The 26962-nt window shown below is 37.1% G+C and overlaps 1 protein-coding gene across 1 annotated transcript; it reads left to right on the top strand.

Moving 5' to 3' along the window:
- Positions 1 to 1983: 1983 nt before the first annotated feature.
- LOC123532529 (dorsal-ventral patterning tolloid-like protein 1) lies at positions 1984 to 18570 on the top strand. The gene is made up of 5 exons (XM_045313987.2): positions 1984 to 2223; positions 3677 to 3883; positions 17048 to 17197; positions 17837 to 18027; positions 18458 to 18570. Exons 1-5 carry the CDS (start codon positions 2139 to 2141, stop codon positions 18461 to 18463), a joined length of 639 nt encoding a protein of 212 aa, XP_045169922.1. The 5' UTR covers positions 1984 to 2138; the 3' UTR covers positions 18464 to 18570.
- The last annotated feature ends 8392 nt before the right edge of the window (positions 18571 to 26962 follow it).

Genomic DNA, 26962 nt, shown 5'->3' with positions numbered 1-26962 from the left:
CATTTCTGCTTTAACTTCATGCTAGAAATTTAAGTCCATGTCTAAATATTCCGCCTCCATCTTTTCTTAAACCACCTATGCACCAGGTTTAAAATAACAATAGAAAGATAAGCCATTGCTGACACCGCTCAAAGTAGAAAAATCCAATCGAAGGTTTAACTTTTGTCGTGCTCCGTTATTCACGTGCTGACTTAAGCGTTGTAAATATATCCGACGCGGCTTAAGTCGGAGCTTAAGTCATTACTTAATAGTTGAAAAACTGGCCATTAGACCAACTTTGTGAAAGAACACACCGCTCACCGTACGCCAAAGCTTACAAGAACTGTTTCTGACGTATTACGCACTCGTGCAGTGAGGTTTTCTGCATAGAAACCGTTTACACCAAACACAAAAATATCAAAGAAATGACTGATTTGCACTTACCATCTGTTCAACATACACAGACGTGTAGTCAGTTTCAACTCATGTATACTATTGATCAATTGTTTCAAAGTCAATTCGTAAACGTCTACAGTCATTAAGAATGTACCTTTATGTTTCGATATTATTTGTTATTACTTTTCTTTACACTTTTTGAAACATTAACCGTGTGATTTTAAAGTGTATTTTGTTTTCTATATTTTAGTTTAGCGCCATCTTTCAAAGGTATTTCAGTTATGAAAAGGTAGGCAGCTAACCAAACTAGTGTACCTGGATTCAGTACCAGTACTAACCCGTTCTCCGCAAGTGAACTCCAATTTCTCCATATGAATCAGAGTTGGGGGACGATTTCAGAAAAATGTGTTCTTTCAAATCGTCACGGAGAAGGGGGTCGAACTCACGACCCTGCTTGATTTTAAAAAGCTGATTTTAATGTGAAATGCAACAAAATGTGTGCAACGTATGATTCAATCTTGTTTACAAATGGAAAGGAAGTATAATGTAAATATAAGAAATGAAACTTTTTTTTTCGGTGTTCATGCGAAATGAACGACAGAATAGGATCGGCAAATTAAACAAGAATCGCTAGCGATTCTTATTCTTATTGAATTTCGAAGCGGATGCTTGAATCTGGTATAAACACGATAATTTGAATGTGTTTTGTAAAATGAATCTAAAACTGGACTCTGAAACAAATGATAAAATATAGTTAAAACTGCTCTCTCTCTCTCTCTCTCTCTCTCTCTCTGCCCATGCAGACCATGCGTGAATGAATCCGTTTAAACGGCGAAATTTCTTTGAATTTTCATATTTGGTGTAAATTGTATCTATACAGAAAACCTCATTGTACAGTATTAATCTTGAAACATGTGCAAAAAATTCAGAAAATACTGAATGTCAGAAACGATCCTTGAAAGGTTTAGTGTACGTTGGGCTAAGCTGTTGAAAAATGATGGTCCAAGTAAATAAAAAAATCGACGTGCCAGAGCTTGAAGCGTGAACGTTATACACAAAGGTACACATGACGTACGTACCTACTCTTAGACTAGTATTTTGTCTTTGTGTTGCACAAACAGATTTTTTAAATTTATTACCTAATTATCAAATTACCTAGGGAAAGACAATATATTAAAACCCATGTCAACCAAATGTCCTCAAAATTCTATAACACTTCTGCTTAGAATAAAACTTATTTGATCATCAGTATTGTGTTAAATTTGAACAACACACTCGATATCAACGACAGCTTACTATCGAACTGAAAATACATTTGAGCCGCGCCATGAGAAAACCAACATAGTGCGTTTGCGACCAGCATGGATCCAGACCAGCATGCAAATCCGCGCAGTCTGATCAGGATCCATGCTGATCGCTTTCAAAGCCTATTGCAATTAGAGAAACCGTTAGTGAACAGCATGAATCCTGACCAGACTGCGCGGATGTTGGTTTTCTCATGGCGCGGCTCATTTTCAGCGTGAAACAATACTGAATGACGATTTACGTATCATTATGATTGACACTGTATGTATAACTTTTATTTCCAATAGTTTAAATTACAAGGAGAAATACACGCGAAAAGGTGTTCTTTTTCATATGGGTCCTCCCACAAGTCAGATACAATGTCACATGTGTGGATCTTTTGATACAAATTTGTTCATGCTAACATTTTAACTTTATTTGAGAAGAAACAAAAACAATTGTCTTTGGTAGAAAACAAAATGTGTCTAAAATTTGAGATGGCGATTATTTATTCGTGTCTTACAGTTTTGATTTTCTGGACTTATCCAGCCTCTGGACAATTTAGTAAGTACAGTATCTATTTGTTACTTAAGTGTTGGATAGAAAATCTTATACTGCAGGAATAACACAAGTTTACTTCGTGTTATAACGTCCCGATACCTTAGTTCGTGCACCAGCGAATCCCGAGGGTTTCTGCAATTTTATGCAGGGAAAAAGAACTTGCGTTAAACGTGTAAAAAGCTGGACTAAATGAATATCAAGTCGACAACCGTTCGTTACACTTTACACGTATGTTAAATTATGCGTTATGTATAGGGACGTTATGAAACACGCACCAATAGTCCTTGTTAATACCCCAGTCACACATACGGCGCGGACAGCTACGTCAAGCCACGGATAAAAACGTAGTAAGCCGTATCGAACCGTACCTTGGCCGTACGGATCGGTACGGATTGATACGGATTACTACTTTCAGGTACGGCTCAGGCGCGGATCGATACGGATTACTACGTTTCTATCCGTGGCTAAACGTAGCTATCCGCGCCGTATGTGTGACTGGGGTATAATACACGTTTCCCCCGTCAATGAAGCGAATCCGTAATGATAATAGGTAACCTTCGTTCTTTTACGGATTCTCTGTATGCAATTTCGGAATTCCTCGGTCCTTGTGAACAATCAGTTGCTGTTATGACCGAGGGGTGCCGAAATAGCAAACGAAGGATAAGTAATCGCCAATTTTTAGTACGGAACCACTGCTGCATCATTCACGAGAGTTGCATGATTCTTTTATTTATAATCTTGTGCAGAAACACGTATCTATGTCGCTCATTGTCAATCCACATGCAGATGAACATCTCAGTATCACTATCAGATGTAAAACATTACGATAACGCACAATTATTTACTTTAAGATTTTATAACAAACAAATACTCTACATATATGTATATATATAAAAATTTAAAGTTTATTTTGTTGTGGCATGTTTTATCGTGTAAATACAGCAGCATACAAAAGGAAACACTAGGCTTAAAGTTATTTTTTTTTTTTTGTCATTAACACTTGAATATAAATTAATTTCACAATTGAAATTCCGAGTAAAGATGAGATGTTTCTGTTTACAAGTACATGTATTTATTCCTTCATGAACATGTATTTACATTTCTTCTTTCTTTTACTTCATAACTAACGCAGAAATGGGTTTTCTTTATGTTGATATATTGATCAATTTTATCTCAAGTATGATTGTCAAGAAAGCTTGTTACAGTTACGAAAATAAATTGCATTAATTACATATCTAATTGCCAAAATGAAACAGCAAGGTGTTTGGCTATTGAAAAATTGAAAAGTGTAAAATTATATTTCTTATTAATATTTTCCAGAACAATACATCGTTTAACAGTTTCTAGCTTATTAAAGTGCTTCTTAATTTCAATGACTTTGATGTAAATCTAGAAGCATGCTGCTTTAATATATTATGTATAATTATAAATTTATTACATGTTTCTATATAAACAGCGGATTGTGGCGGACAGCTTTCAGCCGATCCAGCAAGCAATGGGACACTGACATCACCAAATTTCCCTAACAATTACCCTAACGATGCAGACTGCACCTGGACAATTAGATGCAGCGGAACCGATCAGAATGTTACTATCACGTTCGATACCTTTATATTAGAAGGAGGCGACTGTTTTCTTTATGACTGGGTCACAATTGATAACGGTAAGTTGGCTATTGTATATAACTGTTGAATTTGCATTTGTGTAAATAGAAAAAAATGCAAAAGTATTACCTTCCGTATGGTACAATGGTATAAAGTGAAACAAGTTATATTGTTATATTCTGTGAGCAAAAAAGTCTTATTTCCCTAAACCAGATTTTCTACATAGAACAAGTTAGACTGGTCAATTTTGAGCACTACGGCTTCTGATTGGTCATCAGACCGGTAAACTATTCATTTGAAATAAAAACATAATCTGTTGGGATGGTTGTGATACTGTGATCAGCCTTTAAAACATATAACTATTCAACAGTTCTTATAACGTTTACAAATGTCATTTAAATTAATCACTGAAGAGTTTTCTAATTTAAAGTACATTTCGAAAACTTTATTGAAAATAATGCGTCAGAATTAGAGCAAAATCACACAACTTTATTTATTTGAATATCCTAACCCATTTTTAAAAGTCGGTAAATATGCATCAATAAATAAAATGCATCTCTTGAAGTAACTTGCTGCGTCTATTGCTGTCCTACGTAAGAAATTAAGGTGGAATGCGCCCCAAATATTTTTGCCGAATTTCGTCCTGAAATTTGTACTGTATAAATTTCAAGGTATATGCGATTGAGCTCCGGTTTTACTTTGTCGCCATATTGTTCGTGTTTTTTGCTGTTGTGTCACAAACATGGCCCCTGACGTCACTTTTCGTGCAACGCCCAGTTCCGGGTGCTTTCGGCTATGGAACAATATTAAGGCAAAAATTGTATGTTGCTTTCGTACTCATGTAAGCCATTATTTTACACAGTGGCATCAACATTTTGACATTTGAAAATGCATCTTGCATTCTTATATGCCCATATCTCTATATCATACTAGTATAGTTACATGTGACCTTCTGCGTAAGTCTGCAATATTTATCTTGTTTTTGGACATCATGGCTGCAGTGTGACATGCAACATTCGATGCATTGACAGGTGGTAAACTTACATCGTACATTATACATGCATTTGTGTTGTATATTTGCAAACGATAAGAAATAAATTGGTTCCTGCATTGTGTGGATGAAACATTTTAACTTTGGCAAATGCGCTTACGTATTGCGATTTTTTCTACCTTTGCACTTCACATGTCGCTAAGCCGAATACAACATAACATAACGCAGCATGCAATGTAGCATGTCACGTTCTCGCACCAGAGGGCGCTTCGTGTTCGGGAGCTTCCGCTAAACCACGGAAAAATACGACACTGCGTATCGTGGCTACGTGTCCCGTAACCGGACCTTTAAACCTGTTTGATTTGTCGAGGCGTCCATTAATCAAGTTTGAAACGTTCGGTATATCATCAAGCCTGTACACCTGTTATTTTATTGCATAAAATAAAGATTCTTGTATGTTATAAGTCTTATACCGTTCCCTAAAAGTAGAATTAAAAGCTATAAGATCCATCAACATTTTTTCATCATTGAAAGCCGCTCTTTCAATTGTTAATCATGTTATATATCTGTAGTTCGCGATCTATAAATAGATTTTACATCATGGCGTAGAGGATGCAATGCCCGCTTTGTAATCGAACCGAGCTGACGACTCATTATTTCTTTTTTAGTTTTTTTTCCGGTTTCTTTTTAGTTCTAAAACAAGATAAACATGATGGAAAATGAACATAAGGATTAAACATCTGGTAATGAACTACTGAAGGCTTGTCGGCGTTTGTCACATCTAAAAAGAGCAAAGATTTAGTTATTTGGTTCACATTACAGGTATACGTTAACATTAACTTAGGTTTGTAAATGATTAATTAATATTAAATAGGAAACCGTCATTAAAATGTACATATATAGTCTATTGTCTCAAAAACTGAAAGGTCTTGGTGATAAATGGGCTATATATGGAATGGAAATGCTTGTGTCTACATACATTTCTCTCTATACATAAATCAATGGCCTCATAACATTGTATGTTCGAGACCCGCTCGGATCGTCATATGAGGTAGCCGTCCAGATTACCTACGACTGGTAAGCTACCGCCCGTGCTCGAGATATTGCCTGGCGGGGCACCTGCAGTATGGTATTCCCCACCACTAGAAATAAGTTTTCATATGGCATCAAAATAAAAGTTTAGTGATTTTACGGGGAGTAATCATTTTGAAACTATTCAAGCTAGGGTCTTACACTCTGTAAATTTCTCTTTTTACTATTTATCAGTGTGTAAGGAGTCTTGTTATTATTTATTCAACAAATGAAAAATTATGTAAAAGTACAGCGACGGGATATGATTCCAGAATGTTATGGCTTCAGCGTGTTAAAACGTATTTTTCACATTAGTTGAAAAATAACTAGAGTACAATAAGGGAGATACTTCAAACTAATAAGAGATTAGTTCTTACGCTTTGTACTTCCTCACTTACTTTCTTGAATGCCCTTCATCAGATGTCGAAAATATTAAACGGGAAACAAGGACAAAATTCACACATTATTCAAGAGAGTTTTGGTTCTCGTGGTTAGACTTTCCCTCATTACATGTACTTTCTTTAAATTCCCTATATTTGTTGCAAATTAATCGTTCAGACAAAACAGCTAATATATATGAAGTTTCTAAAACTATTTAAGACGAATTTATGGTTTTTGAGGTAACATTATCTGACGGACTGGAATTCGGTATCTCCTTCCCGCTTTTCATTGAAGCAGTCTGAAAGACAGTTATACCCCCCACCGCTGCTATGGTAGTGAAAAGGTTGATAGTATTGAATATCAAGTATATTTTATAATAACCTTGAACATGAATGGTTGACCCATGGGTTTTGCGAATTATCTCAATAAGGTGAACACTTGGCTAAATTGCAAGAAAATCCTTCAAGTGGCTTAGCAGAAAAGGAAAGGACAGTTAATTGAACATTTTAGTTGTGACCTTGACCTTGAACTGTTGAATTTTGAATTCTGCACATCGTATTGATAAGGTGAATATTACAGCCAAGTCATATTAAAATCCTTCAAGTTGTTAAGTAGATACAGCGCGAACACAAAACGGAAGGCTCAAAATTTGATCTTAGAGTTGTGACCTTGATCTTGAGCTGACAGTGCTGACTACGAGTTCTGCACATCGTCTTGGTGACGTGATCAATTGACCCAAATTTCATGAAAATCCTTCAAAGGGTTTAAGTAATAATGAGCGGACACGATTGTTACGGACGGACTGACGGACGGAGACCATTTCTATAGCCCGCACAGCCCCCAAACCCCAACCACCACTCATGGTGGGGGGGGGGGGGGGGTTAAAAATGTCAACTAGCAATGGCTGCGTAGCTCTAGTGAGCAGTTTTGGAACCTACAAACAAAATAACTTAAAAGACATCGTGAAGGCGTTATTGCACAAAGCTTCATTCACTTGATAATGTTTCCACTTTTGTACATGTATCTGGAAACTTTAATTAGACATTTAAGATTAAAGAATCTGGAGTTTCAATTGTCATTTCCTTGTAATTCATCTTTTCAGAAGGTAAAGTTTGTTCTTGCCAGATTCTAGATTTGATGAAACAAAAAGTTAAGGAAATACGTCATCTTTATATCTTTATATTCATAATTGTTTATTATGCCAGACTGTTAAAGATATGGATGCTAATTTAAGCAACATTGCAGAACCTTTTTCGCGTATCATATATTTTGTCCGAGATAAAAAGGTCCATCACATAAAGTTAGATCTCGACAGAAATGTGTGTTGAATTGTCTTTTATAAAGTTGAAGACACTGACCTCCAAAAACACTTTTCTTTACCTCGAGTAAAGCGTAAAAACGCTTTTCGATTTTCATCGTAAAATTAGTAAAAACAACTATTTCTCACATGTTTTCATGATAGTCTGTCAGAATTAAGTTTCAAAGCATTCTTCAGAAACATAGAATTAATTTCCAGATATCTAGCAAAAACAAGCGGGCCATAGCCCTATAAATCGCTCAAAAGAGTTTATCTGGCCTAACTGACCTAGTTTTTGACCCCACATGACCAAGAGTTGAACTTGACCTAAAGATCGTCACAAACATATTTATTAAATGTCATTAAGATTTGGTTACAACTGTGACCTCTAGAGATTTCACAAGCTTTTCCTTTGATTTGACCGGGTTCTCTAGTTTTTGACCGCACATGACCCAGATTCGACCTTGACCTAGAAATGATTAAGACAAACATTCGACCCAGTTTCATAAAGATTGAGTCACAACTGTGGCCTACCGCCTCAGTAGCCTAGTGGTAGAGCGTCCGCTTTGAGTGCGGGAGGTCGTGGGTTCAATCCCCGGCCGCGCCATACCAAAGACGTAAAAATGGTACTAGAAGCTTCTTTGCTTGGCGTTCAGCATTAAGAGGATAGTGATGGGACTGGTCAGCCCGGTGTCAGTATAATGTGACTGGGTGGGGTGAGGCAGCACTATAAAGTTAGGCATTGTATAGTTTTTGACCCCACATGACCTAGATTCAAATTTGACCTAGAAATCATCAAGTCAAACTTTCTGACTATGTTTCATAAATATTGGGACACAACTATGGCCTTTAGAGTGTTCACAAACTTTTCATTTGGTTTGACCAGGTGACCTAGTTTCGAAAATGACCTAGAGATCATCAAGACTAACATTCTAACAAAGTTTCATAAAGATTGGGTCATAAATGTGGTCTCTAGAGTGTTCACAAGGTTTTCCATTGATCTGACGTACTGACCTATTTTTTGATCTAACATGACCCAGATTCAATCTTGACCTAAAGATAATCAAGACTAACATTCTGACCAAGTATCAAAAACATTGGTACACAAATGTTGCTTTTCATTTGATCTGACCTGGTGATCTAGTTTTTGATCCCGCATGATCCAGATTGGGTTAAAAATGTGGTCTCTAGAGTGTTAACAAGCGTTTTATTTGATCTAATCTACTGACCTAGGTTTTAACTCCACATGACCCAGTTTCAAACTTGACTAGAGATTATCAAGACTAACATTCTAATATTCTGACAAATTTTCATAAAGATTGGGTCAAAAATGTGGTCTCTAGAGTGTTCACAGGCATTTTCTTTGATCTAACCTACTGACAAAGTTTTTGAGCCCACATAACCCACTTTCAAACTGGACCTAGAGATCATCAAGACTAACATTCTGACCAAGTTTCATAAAGATTGGGTCATAAATGTGGCCTCTAGAGTGTTCAGAAGGCAAATGTTTACGCAAGACGCACGCCGACAGACGCCGGTCACTCACAATAGCTCACCTTTAGCACTTTGTGCTCTGGTGAGCTAAAAAATATTTTTTTCCGTTGTTATCGAACGGTCTGGAACCCAGGGCCATGACTCAATATAATTTCAAGTTGTTTTTATTTCATTTGTTTTTCTGTTGTTTCTTGTACTCCTCAACATCTTTAGATTTGGGTAACCTCCAATTCTGTTGCCGTCTGCTCTGAAGAAGAAAATAACAGGAAGGAGAGTTAATCAGAAAGCGACAACACCAAGTTTAAAAAACTAACATGTCTTCATACTGAAAAAGGACAAACTTAAAGTATCCCTCACATTGGCAATAACTCCAGAATAAATAACCGGACATAGAAGTCTCGATAATATGCAAATGTCCACTTCATGCTGATGGTGTATATGAAGATTCATTTCATTGGAAGAATAAAAAGAATAATTGGGGCATGGTAATACGGAACTCATATCATAAAGAAACATGTTTTGCCGAACTGATTCCTTTATACCTGATATAAGTGACTTCGGTGTGTTCGTATCACATATAGTCATTAAGCCTCTACCTTTAATTCAGTTATGTTAGGAGCGAAGAACATTAAGTACCGGTACAGAACCCAGAAACACTGTTGAGTGAATAAATTTAATACAGACCCCTAGCTTTATTCTATTTTTTCGCAAGTTAGAAAATGCATGCGGGCTCTTCTAATGCAGTTCATGTAAAGAAACGAAGAACAGCAAGAACCGGTACAGAAGCAAGAAATAGTGATTAAAGTTACATGCCTCCAGCTTTATTTCATTTTTTTTTCGAAAGTTAGAAAATGATTTCATTAAAAAAAAGCACTTCCACAGTGACGCCGTTCATATTTCAGAAGATTTTGTTTCACAAAAACACTCTTTAGTGAATAAAATATATAGAAACTTGTGGCGCTAGAACTGAAATGTGATAAAAATAGAAGAAATTAAGCTGTACATTTTTTTTCATTAACATTAAAATGTTTCAGTGGTTAATCATTTTTATTTTCTCAATACTAGTTAAACATGAGAGCCAAACTGTCACAATATACACCCTTCACAAAAACATTACTTTTGACTTTTTGAAGTACTATTCCTATTCAGCAGATTAGTTGTCAGTTTTCTAAATGTTGACGGATTCCAGAGCTTCGAGGACTATTCTGTTTGTTATTGAACTTGGCCAATATAACATGCTCATAAACATTATGCCTAAGTTTGATTAAGATTGGATATGATAAACGAGGGACGCTGCCAATATTGCGATTTTCTTGTTAAATGGCTATTGTTCCAGAGTGCCTTAGAGTATTATTAGGTTATCGAATTTGTCTGAGATTTTATGCTCATTAACATTGTGGCAAGGTTGGTGAACATTGGATAAAAAGTACCTAAGTAACAGTTTACACTCAGTCTGTCAGATTTTTTTTTTAGTTTAGTTTAAGTAAACCATCGGCCGTGATACAACAGACACTGGGATAATCCAGCAGACTGTCAAACTTTACCGAGTTATGATACCAAGATACCCTGTAACGTTCCAGATAAGAACTGCTCAAGTTAGAAAGCGGACAACTTTAGTGATCACATAATACGTCCCGTTTCGAAGCGGGGGTATAAAATGATATTTTGATATTATTCATTCTTCAGTACGGCCATTTTTAGTGGGGTTTTTTCACCATAATAAAACTAAATGCTGTTAAAAATATTCATTTATAAAGCAATACTTAACAAACGCATACTTTACAAATGCAAAATGCTTAGAACGTTCGTTCTTTTAAGAATTATCTAAATGCCTTAACATATTTATATAAAACATACACACCTTGTAGATATCAAAACACCAGCACTTTGTGATGAACTTTCAGGTACAGTATCCAAATGTCTCCACAGTTCACGTGAGACAAATGTTGACCACAGTGCTCTGAAGAAAAAAATCCTTTAAAATACATATCAGTTACTGCAAACACCAAAATTCAAAGGCACAAAGAAAATTTGACAGATATCAATGGCAGGTTTCAGATAAGAAAATGTCCTACGGTAGCGAAATGTTAATCAAAATGTGCACACTGAATTTCTACATGTAATTGTGTATGTTATATATTTTTATTAACACTAAAAAGACAATGAAAATGTCCTTGTAATGCTTATCTGAAAATGCTGACTATTTTCTCTGAGACACTTTAGTAACATCCTTTGTCCTCACCAAGTTTCTTTCAAATCAAGCAGTTTCTCCCCAAAACTCACTCATTTAGTTCAATACACTCAACAAAATTCCTAATCGGCCATTTTATTTTTGTATTACTATTTTGTCAATAATGCAGGTATTTGCACGAAATTTTACATGCCGGCATTTGAATAGGTACTGCAGCTAATTACTAATTTATGTTCGGTGACTCATGGCCAAAGTAACCGCATTAGGCATTTTGCCTGATATTGGATATTTTCACGTGCAGTGCATGTGCACCAACATGCCCGTGTTCTTTTATAATTTTGGCATTACTGACGAAAGTCCAACTAGAAAAACACATATTATGGTGAAATTGACACAAGAGCAATGGGATCGAGCTGTCAGAATGTTGCTAGCTGGGACACATTTACGGCAAGAGTGTTATTGTTTTTACAATTTTATAGAATTTTGATGTTATTTGTTTGTAACTGTTACTTTGATGGTTATTTCCATTTATAATCTTATTTCCGTTTACAAGAACCTTCACTCATTGGTTATCTACCATCCGCGCTCTTTTTTCGAAATTTAACCAAAGTACAATTCATTGAAATGACCGATTTTAAGGTGCGTTGCTCTTGTGTCAATTTAACGATGATATGTGTTTTTCTAGTAGGACTTTCGTCAGTAATGCCAAAAGTGCTCATTAACACGTGCATATTGTGGCACATGCCCTGCACGTGCAAAATATGCTAAATTGGCCAAAACGCCTAAAGCAGTTACTTTGGCGGTGAGTCGTTAAAAAAGATAATTAGCTGCAGTACCTATTTAAATGTCGGTATGTGAAATTTCATGTAAATACTTGCATTATTAACAAAATAGTAATGCAATAAAAACTGACCGATTAGGAATTTTGTTTAGTGTAGTAGGGATCATAGCACAAATCTACTGATTTTGAGTTTTTGAGTTCGATCCCCAGGCGGGGCGTATGTTCTCCGTGACGATTTGATAAATGACGTGTCTGATATCATTCGTCCCCAATTTCTGATTCATGTGGGAAAGTTGGCAGTTACTTGTGGAAAACAGGTTTGTACTGGTACAGACTCCAGGAACTGGTTAGGTTAACTGTCCGCTGTTACTTAAATGAAATACTGCTGAAAAATGGCGTTGCAAACCAACACTGTACACTTAAATATTTTGCACAAATCTATTTCGGAATTTCCTCTGAAACTCTGCAGCCAGGTGGAGGAAGGAGATGGGAGAGGGAAGGAGGTAGGACAAGGGTTATCTAGCACTGGATCGGGCTTGCCACTCCGCTCCCTTCTCGGCCGACTGTGGGGGGGGGGGAGGGGGGGGGCACGGGCCCTGGATCCGGGCCTGAGTATACACCATTGACGGTCCAAGAAGGCAAGATGTACGGAACCACTAGTCAGTATGATGAAGTAGTATATCAGATTACAGCATGTCCGAAAGCGAGACGAATATATGAAGTAGGAAAAATCAAATCAAACTGAATATCAAATAAAGGCATGTACATAAGTACATATATGTAAGAATGCAAGATGGGATTCCGAATGTCAAAATCAAGCAGTCAACTTGTCAGACAGAGACACGTGTACGCAAGAAGGCAATTTGCAATTTTTGCCTTAATATTGTTCCATATTCGGCATTTTTCCTTCCCTGCGCTCTGAATGTCATATCAATGAAAAATACAAAATAATTGTCACTTTGCATTCAGAAAATGCTACTTAATGGTATAAAATTCAGCGAATTAAGATTTACGCCTAGGATGTCAGAGACGATATTGTGACATCAGAACGGAAAAACTCACATCAAGTTTTGTTACAAATTTTGCCTTAAAATCCAGTTTATAAAAAATCGACTCAATGAAAAAACGTAAAATTTTTGTATGTTGTTTCGCAACGTGTGTACGTCTAGTAGACACATAAATACTTAGGGGTCACCGACTTTAATTTTTCAATATTTGACGATATTTTATCCCTACCCCAGTAAGAAGTGACACGCTTAATCATCATTTTTTAACAAAATAATCTAAAGAATATGCGATGTATTAACGGTAAATTCGGAATGAATTGATGAAATGAATCGACACGGAAGTATTGAGAGACATATGGTGAGATTTGCTAAGAAAGTGTTAAAGAAAAAGTCGATTTTTTTTAAAACATGTAATAACATTCAGGTGATTACGGACATGTTCCGAAAAGAAGAATTGTAGATATGAAATATCTTAATGAGATATTTGATAAAGGGTGTAAATTATGTAAACGACCTTTCGCATCAAAGGATATTATCGAAAAAGACTTTTGATCATTGTTTAATCAACATGTATAATGTGTGTTGATTCCTTGATATGACTTAAAATTATTTCAATTCAAGTGTTCAGATTGTGAACACGAAACTACAGTTTCTACATCTATATCCAGGGCATCCGGAGAAACAGATATGGCTTTACTTTTCCGTACTACATAAATATTAAAGCTGCAACTAGTGAGGGTTTTATGAAATATTTTCTAGTATTCATTATTAAGAGCTTGTAACTGCACTTGATCAAAAGGTTCCCGCCAAGAAATAAATTATTTGCATCGGACCAGCAGTTGCGCTTGATTGTAACAAAAAGACACTGTCTCAAGAATAAATTCTCTGCGTCTGACCAGCTGCAATACTTTATAATCATCTGAAGATCTTTTTATGCCCCCGAAGGGAGGCATATAGTTTTTGAACCGTCTGTCGGTCTGTCGGTCTGTCCGCAATTTTCGTGTCCGGTCCATATCTTTGTCATCGATGGATGGATTTTCAAATAACTTGGCATGAATGTGTACCACAATAAGACGACGTGTCGCGCGCAAGACCCAGGTCCGTAGCTCAAAGGTCAAGGTCACACTTAGACATTAAATGATAGTGCATTGATGGTCGTGTCCGGTCCATATCTTTGTCATCGATGGATGGATTTTCAAATAACTTGGTAGAATGTGTACCACAGTAAGACGACGTGTCGCGCGCAAGACCCAGGTCCGTAGCTCAAAGGTCAAGGTCACACTTAGACATTAAAGGATAGTGCATTGATGGTCGTGTCCGGTCCATATCTTTGTCATCGATGGATGGATTTTCAAATAACTTGGCATAAATATGTACCACAGTAAGACGACGTGTCGCGCGCAAGACCCAGGTCCGTAGCTCAAAGGTCAAGGTCACACTTATATGTTAAAGGATAGTGCATTGATGGGCGTGTCCGGCCCATATCTTTGTCATAGATGGATGGATTTTCAAATAACTTGGCAATAATGTGTACCACAGTAAGACGACGTGTCGTGCGCAAGACCCAGGTTCGTAGCTCAAAGGTCAAGGTCACACTTAGACGTTAAAGGATAGTGCATTGATGGGCGTGTCCGGTCCATATCTTTGTCATCGATGGATGGATTTTCAAATAACTTGGCATGAATGTGTACCACAGTAAGACGACGTGTCACACGCAAGACCCAGGTCCGTAGCTCAAAGGTCAAGGTCACACTTAGACGTTAAAGGTCATTTTTCATGATAGTGCATTGATGGGCATGTCCGGTCCATATCTTTGTCATTCATGCACGGATTTTAAAATAACTATGCATGAATGTGTGACACAATAAGACGACGTGTCGCGCGCAAGACCCAGCTCCGTAGGTCAAAGGTCCTAAACTCTAACATCGGCCATAACTATTCATTCAAAGTGCCATCGGGGGCATGTGTCATCCTATGGAGACAGCTCTTGTTTTTTAAAGAATAAAGTCTGTTCGCTGGACTAGCTACTCTGCCTTACTATGACCTCAATATCTTTGTCTCTTTGTCTCTCTCGTGCGGAAAGTCGGGACTTTGATCGCTAGTCGTTTACCAAGGATATAAAAATGATACCAGCATTATACGTATAGAACAGACTCTTCTCTCAACTCGTAATCTCGCACGAATGAGATGTGGAGATTGATATCTAAATTGGTAGAATCTGTTTCATGATTCACAATAAATTAATCCGTATAAAAATATTAATTTCATATCAGATAGAGGATCTGGTATACTATTTTCGTACTGATTATACATGTGAAATGGAGCAACAGTCCGACATGCGTCGATAAATATTTCTGGTAAAATCAGACAAACCCTCATATTATAAAATTACATATGAACGAAATTTCTGAATTGTTAAAACATGTTTAAGTACCTGTTTTCACGAATTAAATCATCAACTGACCGCTTATTAGCTTTTTTTACAAAGCTAAGTTAGCATTTTGCATTAGACTGAGAAGATTAGTAACAGAAAAGACATCTATTGTTCAAGCTTTGAATCTGCATTTTGAAATCATCAATAGGAATAACAAATGGATAGTAAAATGTGGATATATTGTCCTTAAGTATTGACCTGACCCTCAATAGAGAAATAACTACTGCATAAGTATTCTTTATGATTTAAATAATATCACATGTGCAAGTAGCTGCGGGGACAAAACGATTAGCCATCAATCTCGGAGTTGTGGGTCGTAGTCCTCTGTCTAAAATCTTTTTTTTTAAATGTTATCTCCAATTTTACAGGACGGAAAATTAATACACTTATCTATTTATTTTCTTATGGTTCATTTATTGAAAGAAATATACTTGTATTCAAGATATTTTGTAGTGTCGATTAAAATCTTTAAAGGTATCTTAGATAAAAGGACAAATTACTCCCGAAAATAGATACTACAAGAGAAAACAATTAGAATTCGTGAAAATCGTTGCAAAAGACATTGTAAGAATAAAAGCAAATACGGTAACACTTCATTATATTGAATTTAAAAAATGGTCTGCGGTAATTTCGTACCCGTGGTAACGTGCGTGGAAGTCAGGCGGTTAACTATAAAGGTTATTTCTGTAATTATAGATATTTTCAGGATACATTATTGCGTAAAGTAACGAAAACGTCCGAAAACGTCCGTAAATATTAGCGAAGATTGATGAGTGTCAGGTCAAATACTTACGGACAATTGTACAAGATATACATTTTGTCAAAGGTGTTTCCTTTCACTAGTACATGGCATCTGAAGCTGAGATCGAATATATCTTGAACATTTCTTATAATAAAAAACATCTCGTTTTAAACAAGAACGTGAGTTGTGTAGGTTGAAACACATTCTTTTTTTACTCTAACGTCATATAGCCACAAACCATGTGGGGGTGAGGGTAAAGTTATGTTATATTGCGAAAAATTACAGTCGGTGACCCGTAAGTATTTATGTGTCTACTAAACGTACACACATTGCGAAACAACATACCAAAATTATACGTTTTTTTATCGAGCCGATTTTTAATAAACTGAATTTTAAGGCAAAATGTTTAGCAAAACTTGATGTGATTTTTTCCGTTCTGACGTCACAAAATCGTCACTGACGTCCTAAGCGTTCAATTCATTTCACGAAATTTTATACCATTGAGTAGTATTTTCTGTTTGCAAAATGAACATTATTTTGTATTTTTCATTTATATGACATTCAGCGCGCAGGAAAGGAAAAATGCCGAAAACACTCGGAACTCGGCATTGCATGAAAACTGACGTCAGGGGCCATGTATCTGACACAATAGCAAAAAACACGAACAATATGGCGAAAAAGTAAAACCGGAACTCAATCGCATATATCCTGAATTTTGTACAGTATCAATTTCAGGACAATATTCGGCAAAAAATTTGGGGCGCATTCCACCTTAACGTCTGTCATCCAAGTAAATTGGTAATGAAAAGTAATCAATATAAAATTAATGTTTAGGTGAGAACATTGGAAATGGTGATCTTGGACGATTTTGTGGAATACTTACATCGATCGACGAAATTGTAAGCCATGAGAGTGTTGTGACTATCCATTTTAGGAGTGACAGCGAATTTGTCCAAACAGGTTTCAACTTAACATACACTTGCAGTAAGTATTAACATCATAGCAACTTTTTATTTACCTATGTATGTGTCAGCTAGTAAGTATTAACTTCATAGCAACTTTTTATTTACCCGTGCAGGTTTCAGCTTAACATACACTTGCAGTAAGTATTAACATCATAGCAACTTTTTATTTACCTATGTATGTGTCAGCTAGTAAGTATTAACATCATAGCAACTTTTTATTTACCCGTGCAGGTTTCAGCTTAACATACACTTGCAGTAAGTATTAACATCATAGCAACTTTTTATAATCTGCCGTTAAGTATTTAGCATATATGTACTAGTATGAAGATAGAGGCTGAAGGTTGAACAATAAGTATAATGCATTTTCTTGGGAATTATTTTTTTAAAGTTTACAACAAAGTTTTTATATGTATCTTAAACCGTAAAATACCAATTTGAAATTATATTTCCTAAACATTTGAACATTTGCATTGCTTTTGTTTTCTTTCATTACAATTCCAGGGAAGGTAATCTATATATTTTTCTACAACACAAATGCTTACGTAGTCTGTAGTAGATAAATACTAGTATTAAACATATGCAGGCTGTTGGAATGATTTATTTCAATTGGTTATGGTTTCTTTTCCAAATGTATTGCTTGTTTTTAATTGGTATTCAGCTGGGATAACGGACCCCCCGGCAACGGATCCCCCGGCAACGGACCCACCGGCAACGGACCCCCCGACAACGGATCCCCCGGCAACGGACCCACCGGCAACGGATCCCCCGGCAACGGACCCACCGGCAACGGATCCCCCAATTCCTGGGGACTCAGAAAGTGAGGAATCGGACTCAGAAAGTGAATCAGATGTAAGATCTGGCTGAATTAACGCTTATCTGCTTGACAGGGAATGGCTCTTGACATACATGGCGATGTGTAAAAACATCAAATTGAGCTGTTTTCCACAGTATAGTGCAGCTTAATTCCTTCAAATCTAATGCGCGATTTATATAGTAGATAATGTATTTGTTACATATTTTGCCGACTAGAGTGCATAAGTTTGCAAAACATTTTCTCATTTCTCTTTTTTAACATATTTTGATTAAGATAAATGTCATTTTCTGAAGGTGTGTCCCCTTATATTTAAATAGAGCTTTGTTATTAGGTGTAAATTACCGAGTGTCATTGCTGTTCCATTGCTAATACTGAACGAGATTGCTACTTGATAAAGTTGAAACTAGCACTACAAACAGGATACATATTTAGTTTAATTATCACACTTCATTTATTGCATTTCAGTCATGACCAGACGACAGAGATGACAACAATATCCAGATGACAATATAGAACTTAGCTGAATTTGTGTATGCTACTAAAGCTTCAAAATACTTAATAAAGTATAATTGCATCTTTGTCGTTTTTATTGTTTATAAACTGTATCTACAATATTGAAAGAAATTCACCCCCGTTTATGATTTACTGACTTACAGGCCTATTTGTGTCTGACGAAAAATAAAGGTTCAGGCAAATATCTCCAAACCGTCGGATGTGGTCTAGTTTCAAGACTTTTAGTGTTCGAGTCCCTGAATTGGCCTCCACTGGCTATTTAGTGTTAGGTAGCAGGGTACACTTAGATGCGAAAATTTTGGGCACGGATGGTCTTACATGTAGCGAGTCGCAATATTGTACTTCCCTTATGAGCAGAATCAGGGTGGCCATTTTATAAATTGCGTGCATGTTTTGTGCTTTTAATTAATGGCAAGATCAGGATTCTCATACAAGAATAAAGGAAGTTATCAAAATGAAAGGTTTACACCATCCATGAAAAATAGCATGCCAAAATCATCAATTTTGCACTTTTTGAACAGCCTGCAATGATCCCGCTGCAAGAACCATGCCCAATTATATTGCATTTCTCAATTTAGTAGTCCTTACAGAACGTCAGGATATAAACGGAATGGGGGTCCATCCAGCTCGTTTTTTCACAAAATAGCGAAAATGTTCCCGAGTATCAATCAAAAAGCACAGAACCCTTCCGTGATTTGAATTTTTCCGCGAAAAGGTGTCTCATTGATCATACAAAGCTACCAGCAGTTAGTTTTCAAACTGACATCAGAATTTTACATGTATCGGCTGTATAAATTTTCTAAAGAATTAATAATCATTATCTCTCGCCTTAATTTACAGACATCCAAAATCACGAAGTTCTATTTGTAACCAATATTGACGGGGGCCAAATTTCGAAGTGTACCCTGCTACCTTAATGACACAGAGCTGATTCCGCTATCTATACGTTCTATGAATTCCGCTATCTATACGTCCTGTTAATTCCGCTATCTATACATTCTAAAGACCAAAAACGATCAATGGGAAGGCACACACTATGAGTGCTACTGGTGATTTCCACAATTCTCACCGTGAATTGTCACGCTCCGTATTTTGTAAGTTGAACTGTTTAATGCAAGATAGTTCTGGTGCAAGCAAGTGCCTTCTATAAATCACAAAGTCAAAGCTCTGAAAGGACTGATAGCCAGTGCTTCAACCGATACACCTGAAGAATCAACATTTTCGGTGTGCATAGACCGGTCTTGATTTGAACAATGTTGGTAGAGGTCCACTAGACAATGCTACATGCCAAATATCTAAGCTCTGTGCATTGTGGTTCAAGACAAGAAGATTTTTAAAGGTTTTCCCAATACAACTCTATGTAAAACTAAGTTCGCCCCTGGTTGGGGTCAGTTTCAACCCTAACCCTAACTCTAACCCTAAACCCTAACCCTAGAGCGGAGTGATTCCGAATATTTCGAATGTGAATATAAAGTTCATAATTATTCCAGAAACCGTTGCTGCTTGTTTTGCTGTTTAAAACAGTAGTCCTCAGTTGCTCACACACAAGATTTTAAAAAATAAATATGGCACTATTTTTACACGTCCACTCGTCCAGAATATTTGTGTGGTGCGGTCAAATAGAAATAGAAGGAAAACACAAACGACGCGAGGTTGAAAGGTGCTAAAGCACTGGCTAAAAATAGACACTGCAAACGACTCTGAAATTTATAACCTAAACCCAGGTATAATATGTTGTCTACATGATCACATAAATCATGTATGGTCGAGAGGTGAGGTTATACAAAGCTGCTATTACCTCTGGTAATCAAAGCGCTGACAGAAAGGTTGAAACTATACATTTGATGTGCAATAAACCACTCCGGCCACTTCTATGAAACAGTATAACATTCAAACCATTTGCATCAATGTTACATTATGTTTTAGAAATTCTGCTTTGACTAAACCCACCAAGTGTCTTGAACACACTGACGGGCTGGGCAAGGCAGCCCTTCATCGGCTTAATTAAAATTTACTCTAATGATACCAATGAGAAATAGTGTCAGTTTCATTAAAAATACACAAATATTCACAAAGAGAATATAGATAATAGAAATATTAGATCCATGTCTTTTGTATTCAAGTTAAAGAGGCATACCCAACATCTAGGATATTAATATATCGAACTATTTCGTTTTGGGCGAATAATCGCCTATATAGCATCTGTCTATAATAAATCGCTATCCACCCAAAATTGTACAACAACAACTTGATAAATAGTAAAACATGAATTCCACTTACTATTGCTGGAATGTTTAGCTGAAATTTTGAGAGCTGATGTTGTCTTATGCGTGTAAAATAATCAAGAAAGAAGGTGCATGTAAAATAGCGTGGTTTTCACAGCGAATTCGTTTGCTGCTCCGGCGCCATATCTGTTGTGTTCTTTAAGTACACTGCTTAGTGATGTTTGATGTTTCTTTGATTCAATGATTCATTTACACATAGTTTCTGGAGATATTTAATTGCACTGAGTTATAGCTATGTATGCGCCTTTAACATTTAACAGTCGTTACTTTACGCTAAAAATCTATAGAAAATGCTATTTTTAAACTGCCAGTGTGTCATAGTTTCTTGTTTGATTTTCTTTCTGAAGATACATGTATATACCATTATAAAGCTTGTGATTTGAGCTTTTCAAAGATGTATCTTCTTCTTCTTCTTCGTTCGCAACTACACTGTCAGACCAGTAGCCTCGATGAAACTTGTGGTTTGCCGCAGATCCTCAATGCCTCTATACAGTTTCTGGTGTATTGATGTATCTATCGGCCAAATCGCAGCTCGCTCCTGGTCATGCCTTTTACATCTCTGAAGTATATGCTCCGCAGTATGATCTTCTTCACCACATGGACAAGTTGGCAATGATGCCAGTCTGTATTTCTTGTACATGTGAGCATTGAGCTTGTTGTGCCCTAAGCGGAGCCTGACCATCATCACTTGTTCAGACCGATCAAGCAGATGAAAAACATCTTCCTCCATCCTTGGTCTCGTTAGTGCCTTTATGATGGTGACTTTCTCCTTGTAACTCACAGGTTCTGTTGGTTGTTCTGACTGAGCTCCTAGCTTAGCCAGTTTGTCTGCCTCTTCATTGCCTGCAAGTCCACAATGGGATGGAATCCACTGAAGTGCTACTTTGCAGGTTATACTCAGGCTCTGCATTCTCCTGGCTGGCTGCGGAGCTTTATTGTTGATCAAAGCTTCAATGACAGACAGTGCATCTGTGAGAAAGACGACTGATGAGCTTCCTTCTGCCGAGTCTTCAGCCATTGAGACCGTCTTCATGAGTGTTTCAGTCTCCGCCTTGTAATTACTGCAGTGTTTTCCTGTGGCTGCATGTAGTGTTTCTCTCTTGCCAGATGGGTATTGAATGAAAACTCATGCTCCTCCATCTTTAACGGCGCATGTTGCTGATCCGTCTGTATAGATATGAGTCCATAATTCCGGAGGATAGTCTTCATTGATCATAGCAAGTGTGAGGCTCTTCGGAATGCCTTCATCCTCTTGCTTCCCGCGGTCAAGACGAGGAACAGCAAGTCTCACAGTCACTGAGGACATATCATGCGCTAGTGGGTTTATAATGTCTTCACTACCTAGGGGAGTCGTTGGTATGCTAAGCTCAGTTTTGAACTCTCGGTTGTGTTTCTTTGCCTCATGTACGAAGCTGCTACGTTTGAGCCGATTCTTTGTTTTAGAAATTCTGCTGTGTAGCCATCTACCTTGGCTTTCATGGGATGGTCTTGAAAAGACCTGAACTTCTCTGCTTGAAGCAGAACCTTTGCATGTCTTCTGTCTTGTAACGGCTGTGTGCCTGTTAGCTTCTCCATGAAGGAGATGGTGTAGACTTTGTAGCACCTTCATGATCCGCACTGCTTGGTTCTGAAACTTGTCTAAAGCCTTTTGGTTTAATTTGGGTAGAGTGGGGGACCAGGCAGTTGAGCTATACTCTAAATGGGATCTCACTGTTCCCTGATATACTGTCTTGAGTATTTGCTCATTTGCTCCCCACATTGTTCCAGCAAGTTTGCGCATCATGGCAAGCTTTCTACGGGCCTTCTCTTCTGCTTGACTAATGTGGAACTTCCAGGTTAGCAGTTTGTCAAAGGTCACTCCGAGGTATTTTGCCTCGTCTGCTTCAATCAGCGAAGTATTTCTCATCTTGATTTTACCCACCCTCTGCTTTGACAACAGGGAGAATAGTGTGGTGGACGATTTCTCTGTATTGATCGATACACACCAATCTTCAGCCCAAGCTGAAAGCTTGTTGATGGCTTCTTGCATCCTGTATGTGGCTGTAGTGGCATGTTCTTCCTTACACCATAACACCAGATCGTCAGCGTAGAGAGCAGCCTTAACTCCTTTCGCTCCTTTCGTTCAGACACCAGATCATTGATGAAAAGCAAGAAGAGTGTAGGGGATAAGACTCCGCCTTGTGGGACACCATGACGCAACAGGAACTTCCTACTGCTGGCATGTTCTAAACTGACTCTTGCTCTCCTGTTGTGTAGGTATGACTTAATCCACCTCAGCATGTGACCTCCTACTCCAGTCCTCATCAGCTTGAAGAGGAGTCCATCAGTCCAGACTTTGTCAAACGCCCTCTGCAGATCAATCCATGTTGTAAGCACAACTTTCTGCTCTTGGAAGTCGTCCTCTATCTCTTGCGATAGATAAGTGGTCTGGTCCTCAGTGGAGCGGAATTGTCTGAAGCCAGCTTGTTGCGTTGCGAATAGGTTGTTAGTCTCCATGTACCACTTCAGGCGTGCATTGACAATCCTCTCCATGGTCTTTCCAACACAGCTGGTTAGGCTGATTGGGCGATAGCTTGCAGCCTTCTTTGGATCCTTCCCCTTCTTGTGGATGGGGATCATGACTGCCTCTTTCCATATCTGTGGAAGCAGTCCTTGTGTCCAGCTGTTGTTGTAAATTTCCAGGAGTTTGCAAATTGCTGCAGTGCCTAGATGGGTCAGCATTTCATTTGTGACTCCATCTGGTCCAGGAGACTTCTTTGTCTTCAACTGCCTAAGAGCTGTCGTCTGTAGCTCATGCAGTTTAAGACTCTGCTTCATGCATTCTGGTGTCACTTGGCTTGTCTGCCTTTCCCTTTTTTTCTCTTCGGGCTTCCCTTTGCCGTTCCCAGTTAATGGGGATGTTGGAAACATCTTTGTAGTTAGAGGCAAAAGTGTTTGCCGCTTGTTTACCCGTCAACAGTACACCATTCTCTTCCAAAGTTACTGAGCCTCTTCCTGTTTCTTCATCGTTCAGCTGTCTCGTCAATCTCCACAGCTTTTGGCCATCTCGCTCTAGGTTGAGCGAGGCTGTTTTGTTTCTCCAGCTCTTCCTCTGTGCTTCCCGTTTGTGCCTGAGGAATTTGGCCTTGGCTCGCTGTAGAGAGAGGTTACTTTCTTGTGAGGGATTGTTTTCTGCTTCCTCCCTGGCTTCTGATAGCTTTGCCTGTAGAGTCTTCAACTTATCACTCCAGTAGGGCTTATAGTCCTTTCTTGCTCCCCTTGGAATGGCGCTGTAAGCAGCCTTTAGTATACTGGGGTTGAAGTCTTTGACAACCCGGTTGATGTCTCTACCTTCCACTCTGATGTCTTTACAGAGCTCATCACTCAGACTTTGGCAAAAGGTCCATCTGGGGATGTTAGGTGAAGTAGAGGCTATACGGTCCGTATTAAGATGGACTCGGCGATGTTCGCTACCTCCTAGTTGCTCATCGACTTCCCGCTTGACATGTCCATGTATGTCATCAGTACATAAAGCAATGTCCTGGGTTGACGTTTTTTGCCAGCTTCTGGAGTAAAAAGTTGGGGGATCATCCGGGTTGTTGAGGAGGTTAAGCTTGTTATCATCTTGCCAGGTCTCCATTTCCTCTCCACGTTTATCCAGGTGGTCATATCCCCAGTTTTGTGAGTGATTGTTATAGTCTCCTACAATGATGAACCTGGTTTCATCAGTTGTAACTTTGTTCAGGGACAGAGCTTTGTCACTTGGAGAGTACATATTCACAATGTAATGTAACAGGTTTGAAAGGTTCGGAATATTGTATATTATATAAATCATTGTTTAATATGTTACGGAGAAAGATGATAAACTGTAATACTTGAATCTAAATAGAAAATATTTTAAGTTTGCTGAATTATCAAACCTGTCACAAAACATGTAGCCCAAGGGTTAAACAGGTATACTTAGTTGTTTATACCATTTACTTCCGGGATCAAAGTTAAATATTTTTAAGGAAAAAGGCACGACGAATTGCGTAATTTTACATAGTGGCTAGACTGCTTAATTAAATATATATGTTGAAATCTAACTATCTAGTTAGATTTAGAGTTAGAGAGAAAGATGGGTTAGAAATGCTAGATTGATAAGGTCACCTTTACTTGATAATATCTAGCTGAAAATGTTATGTTTGAATATTAAAGACTGTTGCTATGTTAAATAAAACTGGTTAAAAGGTTATGTTTGTTGTATTAAATGGCCACGCTACGTTACAACGCGCGTTTCTGGAGCCGCAGACCAGGATGAACTTTTGGAATGTTGTCAGGGCACTACGATGAAGTACGCAATACCACTAGATGATCACGCCGAGAAACAAGGTTAGAAAACTGTCTATTCTATTTGCTTGTTAAATAATTTATTTTAAAATGGCAGTCAGCAAATTTTTCAAGATTTGGCTATTCAATTAAAAAATGTTTTCACCGCAATAGGAACTCAGAGCGTACAACATATGATTTCAAAATTTGATGGTAATTCTGAAGACTATAAGTCATGGGTAAAATCAATAGAAAAATATTCTATTTTAAATGATTTAAATGATGATAGAAAGAAACTAATTTGCTATCAGACTGCAACAGGACCAGTGTCAGATTTTATACATAGATTTATGAACGAAAATCAAGATTGTACTTGGGCTGCTTTGAAAAATGCTTTATTTACTAGATTTTCTACAGTACATGACTCACAGCATGCTTTATTTCTTTTGCAAAGTATAAAACAAAAACCTGATGAAAATGTAAATGTCTATGCTGAAAGATTATTAACTTTGGCAGAAGATGCCTATGAAAATCAAGATCAAGGTCAAAATCATATTGCAAATTTAGCAATTATTCAGAAACAGTTAATAGGTCATGTTATTGACGGGTTAACAGAAAATTTTCTTAAAATGAAAGTTATGCGTGATTCGCCGGAAACTTTACAGGCTGCAGTTACGTCAGCTATGAATGAACAAAATTTAAGAAATCGATTTAATTTACGATTCGGAAATGTTACTAGCCAGCAAAATTCTTCAAAAACTTGTCAAAAAGCTAAAGACTTAGATCACACTCAGCAACAAATTCGTTGTCAATACTGCCGAAGGCTAGGTCATAATGTCAAGCAATGTAGGACACGTCAGAAATATGTTCATGCAATATTATTACGAAAGAAAGCCACTAGACATATGCAGAAATTAAGCCAAAGTAAATTTCAAAACAATTACGATTGGAAAAAATATATTGATTGCTGGAATTGTGGGAAATTAGGACATTTTATGAGAGAATGTAGAAGTGTATTGAGACCTAAAAGAAACATATTTAGGCCTTTAAACTAAGATCTTCCTGTCAAAAAGAAGTCGATGGTAGGAAAAATGATTTATCAACGTATTTTATAGCGCTAGCAGGAAATCCAAACTCTTGTACAATTAGAATAGGGAAACAGAAGATTAGGGCATTAGTAGACTCTGGAGCAGAAGTCTCATTAATTAATAGGAGGACATATGAATCATTAAATAGGAAGCCAAAACTATTTAAAAATCATAAAGTTTCATTACAGTCTGTAAATGGTAATTCACTGCAAGTCAAGTCATAGTCAAGTCAAGTCATATTTTATTAGAGTCTCATCTTTGTGTACATTACAATTTACAGATAAAACCATTTACATAACACAAAGCCACTCCTTCATAGGAATTATAAGAGACTATAAAACATCCTTATTAAAAATCATTATTAAAAATTCTATTTACATTCTACCAATATTATTACCAATATTTAGCTCATTAATTACAAAGTGTATATATTCTATTTTGTTTGGCTATGATATTATATAGTTATATAAAAAAAAATTAGCTAAAATTTATGACTATTCCTATTTATAATCTTTTAAGCATGATGTACAAAATTCATATTAAGCTAATTTAAAATTCCCAATTTTCTTGAGCCATTAGAAGGTATTGATAAAATATATAAACAAACTGCTACTTATTATTGTTAGAGTCATTTCAACTTACAGCCATAAATTCATATTATTTTAAAAACTTCTCCTTAAACTAAAATTACTTCTCAAAGGTTCTAAAAGAAAAAAACAAACAAACAAAAAACAAAGTTCACAGTGAACACCAGATTTGTCAAAATTATCTGCACCCAAGTTGTAAAATATAAAACC

This window comes from Mercenaria mercenaria, chromosome 11 (assembly GCF_021730395.1).
Source record: "Mercenaria mercenaria strain notata chromosome 11, MADL_Memer_1, whole genome shotgun sequence".
Lineage (NCBI taxonomy): Eukaryota > Metazoa > Mollusca > Bivalvia > Venerida > Veneridae > Mercenaria > Mercenaria mercenaria.
Note: the sequence above shows the minus strand (reverse complement) of the source record. Positions and strands in the feature narration are given on the sequence as shown.